This window comes from Pimephales promelas, chromosome 9 (assembly GCF_988280905.1).
Source record: "Pimephales promelas chromosome 9, fPimPro1.hap1.1, whole genome shotgun sequence".
Classification (NCBI taxonomy): Eukaryota; Metazoa; Chordata; class Actinopteri; order Cypriniformes; family Leuciscidae; genus Pimephales; species Pimephales promelas.
Genome location: NC_142777.1, coordinates 506,787 through 519,452, shown reverse-complemented (window position 1 = coordinate 519,452; position 12,666 = coordinate 506,787). Strand labels below are relative to the sequence as shown.

The window sequence follows — 12,666 nt, the reverse complement described above, 5'->3', positions numbered from 1 at the left end:
CTGTTAAGGGTGTTACCGTAAGTGATGTTACTGTTAGGGGTGTTACCGTAAGTGATGTTACTGTTAGGGGTGTTACTGTTAGTGATGTTACTTTTAGGGGTATTACCGTAAGTGATGTTACTGTTAGGGGTGTTACCGTAAGTGATGTTACTGTTAAGGGTGTTACCGTAAGTGATGTTACTGTTAGGGGTGTTACCGTAAGTGATGTTACTGTTAGGGGTATTACCGTAAGTGATGTTACTGTTAGGGGTGTTACCGTAAGTGATGTTACTGTTAGGGGTGTTACCGTAAGTGATGTTACTGTTAAGGGTGTTACCGTAAGTGATGTTACTGTTAGGGGTGTTACCGTAAGTGATGTTACTGTTAGGGGTGTTACCGTAAGTGATGTTACTGTTAAGGGTGTTACCGTAAGTGATGTTACTGTTAGGGGTGTTACCGTAAGTGATGTTACTGTTAGGGGTGTTACTGTTAGTGATGTTACTTTTAGGGGTATTACCGTAAGTGATGTTACTGTTAGGGGTGTTACCGTAAGTGATGTTACTGTTAAGGGTGTTACCGTAAGTGATGTTACTGTTAGGGGTGTTACCGTAAGTGATGTTACTGTTAGGGGTATTACCGTAAGTGATGTTACTGTTAGGGGTGTTACCGTAAGTGATGTTACTGTTAAGGGTGTTACCGTAAGTGATGTTACTGTTAGGGGTGTTACTGTAAGTGATGTTACTGTTAGGGGTGTTACCGTAAGTGATGTTACTGTTAGGGGTGTTACTGTAAGTGATGTTACTGTTAGGGGTGTTACCGTAAGTGATGTTACTGTTAGGGGTGTTACCGTAAGTGATGTTACTGTTAGGGGTTTTACCGTAAGTGATGTTACTGTTAGGGGTGTTACCGTAAGTGATGTTACTGTTAAGGGTGTTACCGTAAGTGATGTTACTGTTAGGGGTGTTACCGTAAGTGATGTTACTGTTAGGGGTGTTACCGTAAGTGATGTTACTGTTAGGGGTGTTACCGTAAGTGATGTTACTGTTAGGGGTGTTACTGTAAGTGATGTTACTGTTAGGGGTGTTACCGTAAGTGATGTTACTGTTAGGGGTGTTACCGTAAGTGATGTTACTGTTAGGGGTGTTACCGTAAGTGATGTTACTGTTAGGGGTGTTACCGTAAGTGATGTTACTGTTAGGGGTTTTACCGTAAGTGATGTTACTGTTAGGGGTGTTACTGTAAGTGATGTTACTGTTAGGGGTGTTACTGTAAGTGATGTTACTGTTAGGGGTGTTACTGTTAGGGGTGTTACCGTAAATGTTACTGTAAATGATGTTACACTAAGCGGTGTTGCTGTTAGTGATGTTACTGCTTCTGTTGTTACCGGTGCAGTTAAAGTCAGTGTATTTAACAAGCGGTGTTACTGTTGGTGGCGTTACTGTCAGTGATGTTACTGTGGGTGCTGTTACCGTGAGTTCAGTATAACATAAGTGATGATATTGTCAGTGGTGTTACAGTCAGTGATGTTACTGTAACTGTGGTTACTGTTACCTGTGTTACAGTCAGTGATGTTACTGTTGGTGCTGTTACCATGAGTGTGTTTAATGTCAGTGGCGTAAACATAAGTGAAGTTTCTTTAAATGGTATTTATATCAGGGATGTTCCTGTAAGCGGTACAGTCAGTAATGTTACAAAATTGTTTTTAAAACTGCTGTTAGTTAGTGAATCTCAATCATCGATACAATAATACGTCTCTACACCATTTCTATTTGTCCACTAGGGAGCGTCGTGAACAGGAGTTGCATGAAGCCTACCGGAGCGCCCGCACACCAGAGGAAGCAGCATCTGTGCTGCAGCGTTATGCCCTGCGCTTCACCATCAGTGAGGCCGTTCTCGAGCGCCTCAAACTCCCCAAGCTGCTGGAGAGGAGTGTGTCGGCCGACCCAACTCGTCACTCCTCGTTCCCCGTCTCCTCAGACATCTCCTGCTCCTTCAGTGCCGGCTCAAACCCGCTGCAGTACCTGAGGCAGCAGTCTCTCCCCGCAGCCAAGTTCATATCCTCGGTGGAAGCACAGGTGACGGGATACAGCACAGAGCCGGAGACGGAGACGGGATACAGCACAGATCCGGTGATGGAGGCGGGATACAGCACAGGGAAGGGAAACGTCAGAGATATGGAGTGTGTTTCAGATCCATCTCGCTCGTGTGCGACAGCGCCCTCTCTGGCTCCGAGACTGTACAGAAAGAGCAGAAGTAGCACTGCTAAGGTACAGACAGCACAGGAATCAACATTTCTCATAGCACTGTTTGCTTTTTAAAAGGTTTCATAACTGATATAATGTCTATAGTTTAGGACTAAAGTCACACAATGTCACTATGCAACATTCTTATATAACTTATAACAGGTCCACCTGGAGATTTTTTCTGTAATTTTTTACTTTCTCTTTCACTGTAACGAGATTAAATGAAGAGCAAAATGAGACATTTCTTAGGAATTTTTATTTATTTATTTAGTTGTATCAAAAGAGATTTTCAGTAAAAACATTTCAGTAAAAACTCTATAGAACTTTCACATCATTCTCTCGAGACCAAGTGATCTGAGCTATGTTATCCACATTAATTTAGCCATTTTAAATGTTAAATGTGTCGAGGGTCACCTCATTCAAGTTTCCTTTAAGAGAAATATGAACAGTTTTGTGTGCAGAGCTGTAGAAGAGCCTCTGAGCAATATAAGAGTAGAATGTCCTGGATAATTCAGTGCTCCGTCCGTCTCCTAAGAGAAGTGAAGTGTCTCAGGATACAATGGTGGATGTTGCCCTCTGCTGGCTGGAATGAGTGTGTGAGTTAAAGTGGGCATGTGTTGAATGGGTGCTAGTGTTCCCTAGGTATGAGTGTGTGAGTGTGTTTGTGAATGGGTTCTTTCTACAGTATGTGAAGTGCTCTATAGAAGGACAAAAACACACAGAGAGCAGATCAGCACATCTAAAACACGCACATACCTTTTTTTGTGTCACGGTAGGGACTTTACATCAACTCGTTTTATTTACCGAGCTGTCTGCTGTGACGTGACATTGTCATTAATACTTTATTTAGCAGCGGTTTCCTTGTCGGAGCTGTGGACTGACTGCAAAACACAGTGATGCGATTGCGTTTTATCGAACTAATCATGTATTTTAAATGCAAATTAAAATTATTTTATAAACAGTAGTTTTTTTCTAGTAACATCATAAAATAATGTATATTTGGAAAGCTAAATTGCATGACATATTAAATCCAGAATTTGAATTGACTTTCAGTTTTATAAGGCTATGAGGGCTGTTATGTCTTTTGAAATGATTTGGTGTTATAAGGGGGCTCTGTGTGCAATAATTAACGAGAGTTTACAGTTTGCACATATTTTGGAATGAGTTCTTTTATTTATTTATTTTTATTATTTTTTATTTGTATGGTGTTTTGTACTCTTGTAGGTAGGAACTGAATGTATTGGTATTAGGTTATTTGTAATAAAGGTGTGTAAAAATTCAGTTCAATTCTCTCTCTGTCTCTCAGAATGAAATGGTGCGAGTGAATGGAGAAAGGGAGGATGATGAGCAGAAGGGAGGAAGAAACAGAGAGAGGGAAGACTGTCTGCACACAGACCTCACAGATCCCGACGTGTCCGCTGGATCCACACACACACCGGAGCGCTGCGAGAACCACAGGGAACACACACAGGTGAGGACAGGACTGATGTGTAGTTTTGCTTCCAGTTGATTGCTTTATTTGTGCAAATTGTGTGTCATACAAGAAATTATGAAACTAGATAGAACTAGCAAAATATAATATCAGGTAATGTGGTAGTCAATGTTTGCTTTTTCCTGTCAGCTTATGGGTTTTCACGTTTTTTTCCTTGCGCAGTAAAATCAAACCTTTAGCTGTAGTTTCCCTATTTGCCTAATTTGTCAAACCGAGTTTGGTGTTTCATTCCTCCCTCATATTTAAAATAAGTGACAAAAATCCTCCAATTTTGATGGTTCAAAAACAATCACTTCTGGTCAGTGTTGTGTGTGTGTGTGTGTGACCAACACAAGCATGAGAAGAGAGAGGTTATGTTCAGTAAAGAGTGTGTAATGCTGTACAGACTGAAGGAGCGGCGGTCCCGCAGGTCAGCGACGACGCCACGTCCACAGAAGTGTTGGAGATGAAACCAGACGACACGGCTACAGGTTGGCCAGCTCTTATGAGATATTAATATCCCAGTTCACTTCTTCTTCTCATATTCCTGTATATATTCTTAGTCAATACCTCGTGTTCCTGCACAGATGATGAGCAGACAGACGAGACGTGTGTGAGTGACTCTCTGCAGACCGTGATTCAGGCGGACTCTTCTGCACAGGTGCTGCTCTCAGACAAAAATACTGCAGATGAATATTAGAATTAAATGTAATTGCTGTATATATTTGACCTTGATTTCTTTGGTTTTGGTTGAAGATCAATGAACTAGTAACGGAGATCCCACAGAATCTATCAGAAGCATCCACCGCAGAATCATGCAGAACTAGAACAGGTGAGTGTCGCTGAAGACATCATCAGCCTCGAGTGTTTATCTTCTCCATCAGATATACATCAGTGCTCAGCTAACATCATTGTCCTGTTATCCCAAATTGGCTGCAGTTCATGAGTCTAAATGCACATCACTGTCACAAACTCTCTGAGACACATGAACAAGTTATATCAACATCTTAATGAGCAGATAAACTTGTGTTATTGAAATTTCATATGACATTATTAATGTACTGTATCTTTAATTTTATGTCACTGAATTGCTTCAGTGTTTGGTGAATCTTCCACACTGGATCAAACTCTTCTTTATATAATAAACTTAAGAAAAGCTTTATTTTACAGTGTCCTTCAACAACAATTCCTTCAACAACAACAGTAAATTAGGCATACTTGCATGCAACTTACTCTCATCCCTCAAACAAACCCTAGAAAGTATTGTTGTTAATTAATTCTATTCAGTACTTAAATATATAATTACACTGTAATAATGACACCTTAAAATAGTGTAACCAAAAACCTTTTTTTTTACATTTCATACTCAGTTCCCATTGGTTTTGACTAATTTATTTTTAACCAAATTAATGAAATGAATAATTCATGAAATCACTGAAAGTGCATGTTTTAAAAATGACATTGTTTGTATTTTCCAGATTTGACTGAAAAGGCTGGAAATGTAAGTACTGTATATAAATGAAATCTGTTCATCTGTCTCTCCTCTTCATCCCTAAGGCGTCTGACGTTTGTTTTCTGGCTGTTTCTCATCTGGTATTATTTTATTCCTGTTCTACAAGCACTGTTCGTACATTACAAATCTTCCTAAATGGTCTCTTTGATGCTCAGAAGTAAATGGCTTAAAACATATAAGAATGAGTTCACAGCAAAATCCTTAGAGTTAAATGAACTCTACTCAGAGTACATGTGGTCCCTCTCTAAAGAGTGTTAAATTAACTCTGAATCAGTGTTAAAGTGAATGATAATTAAGGGATTAATTAAGTGATGATTGAGAATTAGTGATGAACACCTGCTGTTAACAAGCAGTTTTTCCTTCAGTGATTCTGCTGAAGGAAATGAAAGTGTTTATTTCATTTTTAGAACAGAAAATAGAGTTGAATATTATCTATACCAGATGGGAAAGCAGCAGAATGTCCCCATGTTTGTCGTTGTGTTTTCACATCCGCCAGCTCCAGTATAGTCTCGCTGCTTCAGGGGAATCTCTTGCTCACTGTTTGTGGTGTTGTGCGGCGCTTGTGCGTGTCATTGCGTACGGTACGGTTAGGTGCTGAATCTGGTGAAGCGCGGTGAACACTTTTCTTGGAGCCCAGAGGAAGAGCGCAAGCGTCAGGAGAGCTGGCAGCGAGAGCAGGAACGCATGCTTCAGGTACAGCGGCTGGAGCCAACAGAGCCAGACTCCTTAGCATGCTTCATACATCACCACTGTGGACTAACCAGACCCCTGAGCATATGCTTCACACCAACCAGACCCCTGAGCATGCTTCACACCAACCAGACCCCTGAGCATGCTTCACACCAACCAGACCCCTGAGCATGCTTCACACCAACCAGACCCCTGAGCATGCTTCAAATCGCTTCAAGTTGCTTAAGCATAAGAAAAAATTCACCGAAAAAGAAAATTCTGTTGTTAGTATGTCCAAGCTGCTATTTTCAGTGGAATGAAAGTAGATGGGGACCAAGAACAGCCATGGTCACCATTCACTTTCATTTCAGAGTTAAATCATCAAGGCACTAAACGAGTTATCTAGTACTATAACACAGAATGATGACAGAATTTTCACTGTGGCTGAACAATCCCTTTAAGTTGCATGTTTGGGTTTCCTTTTCCATTTCCTAATACAATAGACTATAACGTATATTTATTTATAGAGGATGCATGTTTTAACTGTTATGACAGACTATGTTGCCTGTTTATCAGTGACCCCAAAAGTATTTTATCATATTTTTATAATCACATATTTTTCCAAACCTTGTTGTATTTCTGTCTTCTGTGGAAGACAAACAACATTGGACCCCATTGAGACTAATTAAATATGGAGGGGAAACACAGATTTCTTAAAACGTCTTTTATGTTCAACAAAAGAAAGAAAGTCAAACAGGTTTAAAAGGACAAGATGGAGTGAAAGATGACAGAATTGGCTTTAAGAGTGACTCAAATGCTTATAACCCCTTTTAATTGTTCTAAGGAGCTCATGGATTAGTTTTGAATAGATTAACTAAAATTCTTAGGAAATATTTTTTCATTTAACAACACTTTGATCATAAGCAGCAAAACACAAAGCATAACTAAAACCCAGCATGATACACAAGTCGCTGCTTAAGATAAAGACACCCCTGTGTGTGTGTGTGTGTGTGTGTGTGTGTGTGTGTGTGTGTGTGTGTGTGTGTGTGTGTGTGTGTGTGTGAGTGTGTACAGGGGGAATGATTGCCTGTTTGAGAAAATAGCTTTTCACTGCAGATGTCAAGATATTTAAACACACAATAACAGATATTACTGCTTAAAATGTTGTTCTTGTTGTTATTTTTATTAAATAGAGATCATATTTTTAAGTGTTACATATTTTTTGGGTGTCAATATTGTTTTGTCTAGACAATCTTTTCAAACTACTTAAAAAAAAATCAAAGACTTGTAATTGATTGTGCCTTTAAAATGTTGTCTTTTGGCTGCCTAATGGATTTTTTTTAAATCCCAAGCAGTTTTCCTTAACCTTGTTTACTCTTATACCAATGTAAAAGAGCTTAATAATAATATAAAAGAAGAATAAAGAAGACACGGCTTTAATGGGTACAATATGTAAGAATTCCAAGAATATCAAAATTTTCAAAAACCACTTGCATAGTGTTATACATAAGTACTTGAGTACTTACATTATCCTAAATGTTTCAAAGACTTTGTAAATTCAGAGAAATTCACAACTTTAAACAGTGCCCATCCCTGTTCCCCGGTTCCCTTGGCATTATCCCTGGTTTCCACTCGTACTGCCTAGTAACCATGACGACAGACGTGGACAACTGCGTTACGTCTAGCGGCGCGCTCACGCCGTTGTTGTTTTGTTCAAACATTATGGACCATGGCAAAGCAGACTTTGGGAAAAAAGTAGAAATAAAACGAGGATCAATATCAGCGTGGCGTTTTCGAGATGCCGAGAGCTCCACGTCCGTGACAAACTTCGACTAGACAGAGACACCACTGAGACACTGCTCTTGCATGCACTTTATTATTTGATCTAGCTTACTGCTAGTCTCATACAGACAAACTTGCTCATAGAATAACATTATAACTTTATAACATTATTTATAACACACTCACGTGCAGTTTAGTGTGATAGTGTAGAGCAAGTGAAACTCTGCCTCGTTACCTCACAAGTTTCATTCGTCTAATAAACCTGTGACTCGCGTGTGGCGCTGATATCTGTCTCTCATTAGCAATAACGCCCTGCTTCATACCACAGTCATGATAAAAACATGAATGTTTTCACTCATTCATAAACATTATTAGATCTATCAGCATGATGACAAGTTTCATGATTCTGCGTATCACTGCGTCATCAACCTAAGTCTTTGTTATTGTAAGGGTAAGTGACCCCTAGCGGCGAAAAAAAAATATTGTAGCTTTAAAGAGCCATTTGGAGTTTCGAGTGTAAGAGGGTCTCCTAAGGCATTTATAGATTCTGAATTAACGGATGAAATGCATGTGTGTGATCACAGGAGAAATATCGGCGTGAACAGGAGAAGTTGAAGCAGGAATGGGAGCAGGCGCAGAAGGAAGTGGAAGAGGAGGAGAGGCGGTACCATGAGGAGGTGAAGTTTCTCTCTTTACACGTCTCGCAGTTTGCACATCTCCCATTGACTGACATCATTACAATATTTACAACCATTCAAAATGTTACCGATAGCACTGACGCCATTGTAATATTTGCATACTGAAATGATATTGGTTTTCTTCCTTACTTTTTTTCACATACTTAAAGGGCACCTATTATGCTTTTTCAGATATTACCTTTCATGCAGTGTGTCTTAGAGCTGTTTGTGAATGTAAAAGGTGTGCAAAGTTTTAAAAATAAAAGTTCAGATAAACAAAGTTATTGTCTCCCAAAAGAAAAACTGTCTGAAATGAGTCGTCAGTAATTCCATTCTCACTTCTGTTGTATAACTACAAACATTACAACATATTTGCATAATACCAGTCTATGGTCTTCATTGGCTATACATAGTGTCTCTTTGCTCCACCCTCTGTACACTGTAGTGTATCTGAGACTGGAAGAGTTTGGTTTGTGTTGTTCAAGTTAAGAAGACTCTGTTTTCTGCTGCCAAAGTAAATCCACTTTCATGAGATTGATACGGTGAAACCCACACCACCGTTACTGTTCGTATCATTGTGTATCAAGAGCTGAGATTCGGCAATGATAATGAGCTTTTTTGACCAATCACAACAAACTTGGCCATCTGACCAATCAGAGCAGAGTGACCAATCCCAACAGGCTGGGTCATCTGACCAATCAGAGCAGAGTAGACCAATCACAACAGACTGGGTCATCTGACCAATCAGAGCAGAGTAGACCAATCCCAACAGGCTGGGTCATCTGACCAATCAGAGCAGAGTAGACCAATCACAACAGACTGGACCATCTGGCCAATCAGAGTAGAGTAGACCAATCACAACAGACTGGACCATCTGACCAATCAGAGCAGAGTAGACCAATCACAACAGACTGGACCATCTGGCCAATCAGAGTAGAGTAGACCAATCACAACAGACTGGACCATCTGACCAATCAGAGCAGAGTAGACCAATCACGAGACTGGACCATCTGACCAATCAGGGCAGAGTAGACCAATCACAACAGACTGGGTCATCTGACCAATCAGAGCACAGTAGACCAATCACAACAGACTGGGCCATCTGGCCAATCAGAGTAGAGTAGACCAATCCCAACAGGCTGGGTCATCTGACCAATCAGAGCAGAGTAGACCAATCACAACAGACTGGACCATCTGGCCAATCAGAGTAGAGTAGACCAATCACAACAGACTGGACCATCTGACCAATCAGAGCAGAGTAGACCAATCACAACAGACTGGACCATCTGGCCAATCAGAGTAGAGTAGACCAATCACAACAGACTGGACCATCTGACCAATCAGAGCAGAGTAGACCAATCACGAGACTGGACCATCTGACCAATCAGGGCAGAGTAGACCAATCACAACAGACTGGGTCATCTGACCAATCAGAGCACAGTAGACCAATCACAACAGACTGGGCCATCTGGCCAATCAGAGTAGAGTAGACCAATCAGAACAGACTGGGTCATCTGACCAATCAGAGCAGAGTAGACCAATCACAACAGACTGGGTCATCTGACCAATCAGAGCACAGTAGACCAATCACAACAGACTGGACCATCTGGCCAATCAGAGTAGAGTAGACCAATCAGAACAGACTGGGTCATCTGACCAATCAGAGCAGAGTAGACCAATCACAAGAGACTGGACCATCTGGCCAATCAGAGCAGAGTAGACCAATCACAAGAGACTGGACCATCTGGCCAATCAGAGCAGAGTAGACCAATCACAACAGACTGGGTCATCTGACCAATCAGAGCAGAGTAGACCAATCACAAGAGACTGTACCATCTGGCCAATCAGAGCAGAGTAGACCAATAGATGAATCTGAGATCCTCAAGCAGTGTGAAGGCATGGTCAACTGTTGTAAGATACTCTACAGATCTGCTCATAGAAGCTTCGCCAGTGATTGTGTTTGTGTGGTCGATACAGGAGAGGAAGATTCTGGAGGAGACCGTGACCCCGCTGACCCTGCTGTCCCCCCTGAACCCTGTGACCCCTCACTCACCGACGGCACTGCCAGTCCTTCCCAAAACACAAAACACTTTGCAGTCCCAGCCCGAGCGGGAACACAGGCTGGGGCCAGTGGAGAACCAGACGGTGAGACTTCAGTGAATGACGTTAAATGAAGAGCTTAATGTGTGTGTAGACGACACTGACCGTGTTCTCCTCCAGCAGAGCTCCGAGGACTGCAGACAAAGGGAAAACGGCGTCGGTGAAGCAACGCAGACACACACTCAGAGTTTACAGATGACAGTAAGGTCTGGAACTACAGCAGGCAACTAGAAGGAAAAGTTCACCCACAAATGTTAATTCTGCCATTAATTGTCATTCCACACCTTCAAGCTGTTACTTTTTTTCTACACAGCAGAATCATTCATTAATGCTAATTACGTGATTAAGGGCAGTGTTGTAGTACTCGGGACTCTGACTCGTCTCGGACTCGGTCTCGAGACCATATTTTAATGGTCTTGGTCTTGTCATGGACTCGTGTCCATTTGGACTCGGAATTGACTCGTACTCGAACATTTTTTTTTTTAGGACTCGGACTTATTCCCGAGTCCACTCGAGTTCAATTCAAAATATTTTTCATGATTATTAATGTATGTTAATAAAATATTTCTTTAAATTGATTGACACGCCCAGTGATTGGTGATTTTCTAGTGCGCAACTGCGCATGACAAATTGTAATAAAATTACTTTCAACACCACCTACTATGTGGCCTTTTTACCCTAAACTGATCATATTTTTTAAACTCTAAGTAAATTCAGTAAAAAAAAAAGGATTTCTCTAAGTAAATAAAAGTAAATTAGGTAATCAACACTCACTGGTCTCGGTCTTGACTCGGACTCGACCGTCTCTGGTCTCGGACTCGGACTCGACTCTCTCTGGTCTCGGACTCGACTCGGACTCGACTCTCTCTGGACTCGGTCTCGACTCGGACTCGACCGTCTCTGGTCTCGGACTCGACTCGGACTCGACTTTCTATGGACTCGGTCTTGACTCGGACTCGACCGTCTCTGGTCTCGGACTCGACTCGGACTCGACTTTCTATGGACTCAGTCTTGACTCGGACTCGACTCTCTATGGACTCGGTCTTGACTCTGACTCGACTCTCTCTGGACTCGGTCTCGACTCGGACTCGACCGTCTCTGGTCTCGGACTCGACTCGGACTCGACTCTCTCTGGACTCGGTCTCGACTTTCTATGGACTCGGTCTCGACTCGGACTAGACCGTCTCTGGTCTCGGACTCGACTCGGACTCGACTTTCTATGGACTCGGTCTTGACTCGGACTCGACCGTCTCTGGTCTCGGACTCGACTCGGACTCGACTTTCTATGGACTCAGTCTTGACTCGGACTCGACTCTCTATGGACTCGGTCTTGACTCGGACTCGACTCTCTCTGGACTCGGTCTCGACTCGGACTCGACCGTCTCTGGTCTCGGACTCGACTCGGACTCGACTTTCTATGGACTCAGTCTTGACTCGGACTCGACTCTCTATGGACTCGGTCTTGATTCGGACTCGACTCTCTCTGGACTCGGTCTCGACTCGGACTCGACCGTCTCTGGTCTCGGACTCGACTCGGACTCGACTTTCTATGGACTCAGTCTTGACTCGGACTCGACTCTCTCTGGACTCGGACTCGACTCGGTCTCGACTCTCTCTGGACTCGGACTCGACTCGGTCTCGACTCTCTATGGACTCGGTCTTGACTCGGACTCGACTCTCTCTGGTCTCGGTCTCGACTCGGACTCGAGTGAGGTGGTCTCGACTACAACACTGATTAAGGGATGATTGAGCATTAGTGATGAACACCTGCTGTTAACAAGCAGAATCACTGAAGGAAAGAGGATGTTGTTGAAAGAGTGTTTAGTACCAGTATCTCAAGGCATTTTGCTATCATGGAAGTAAGTATTACTGGTCTGTAATGATTCACTTCAGAGGAGCGAGATCTTTAGGGGACAGGGGTGATGGTGGCTGTTTTCCAGAGAGTGGGGACAGTTGCTGTCTGTAGTGACTCTTTGAAGAGTGAATGGAGAACAGGAGATGGCTCCAGGGCACAGTTCTCGAGCAGCCTCCCAGTGATCCCATCTAGGCCAGGGCCTTGCCAGTATAGCACTTTCTGAGCTGCCGATGGACGTCCCCCACCGTTAAGGGGACAAAGTGTGGCTGTTCAGGGGTGGGTAGTCTTAAGCTGGCATTTGTTCAGGTCTTTGGTGAACGAGCTGAGATCAGTAGATGTAGGAATGCTGGCGTTTGAAGTGGTTCCAGAGAGTGTCT

At 42.4% G+C, this 12,666-nt stretch overlaps 1 protein-coding gene across 7 annotated transcripts in view; it reads left to right on the top strand.

Moving 5' to 3' along the window:
* limch1b (LIM and calponin homology domains 1b) overlaps positions 1 to 12,666 on the top strand; it is an 89,033-nt gene that overhangs the window by 65,902 nt on the left and 10,465 nt on the right. For 4 of the 7 annotated variants that reach the window (XM_039653714.2, XM_089134651.1, XM_089134652.1 and 1 more), the window contains 10 exons: positions 1,760 to 2,246; positions 3,529 to 3,693; positions 4,100 to 4,184; positions 4,257 to 4,354; positions 4,450 to 4,525; positions 5,172 to 5,194; positions 5,798 to 5,899; positions 8,242 to 8,334; positions 10,312 to 10,479; positions 10,558 to 10,640. In XM_039653714.2, the coding sequence (XP_039509648.2) occupies positions 1,760 to 2,246; positions 3,529 to 3,693; positions 4,100 to 4,184; positions 4,257 to 4,354; positions 4,450 to 4,525; positions 5,172 to 5,194; positions 5,798 to 5,899; positions 8,242 to 8,334; positions 10,312 to 10,479; positions 10,558 to 10,640 (1,380 nt within the window). The remainder of the gene's footprint in view (positions 1 to 1,759; positions 2,247 to 3,528; positions 3,694 to 4,099; positions 4,185 to 4,256; positions 4,355 to 4,449; positions 4,526 to 5,171; positions 5,195 to 5,797; positions 5,900 to 8,241; positions 8,335 to 10,311; positions 10,480 to 10,557; positions 10,641 to 12,666) is intronic. The other 3 variants (XM_089134654.1, XM_039653715.2, XM_089134653.1) reach the window with 2 other exon arrangements.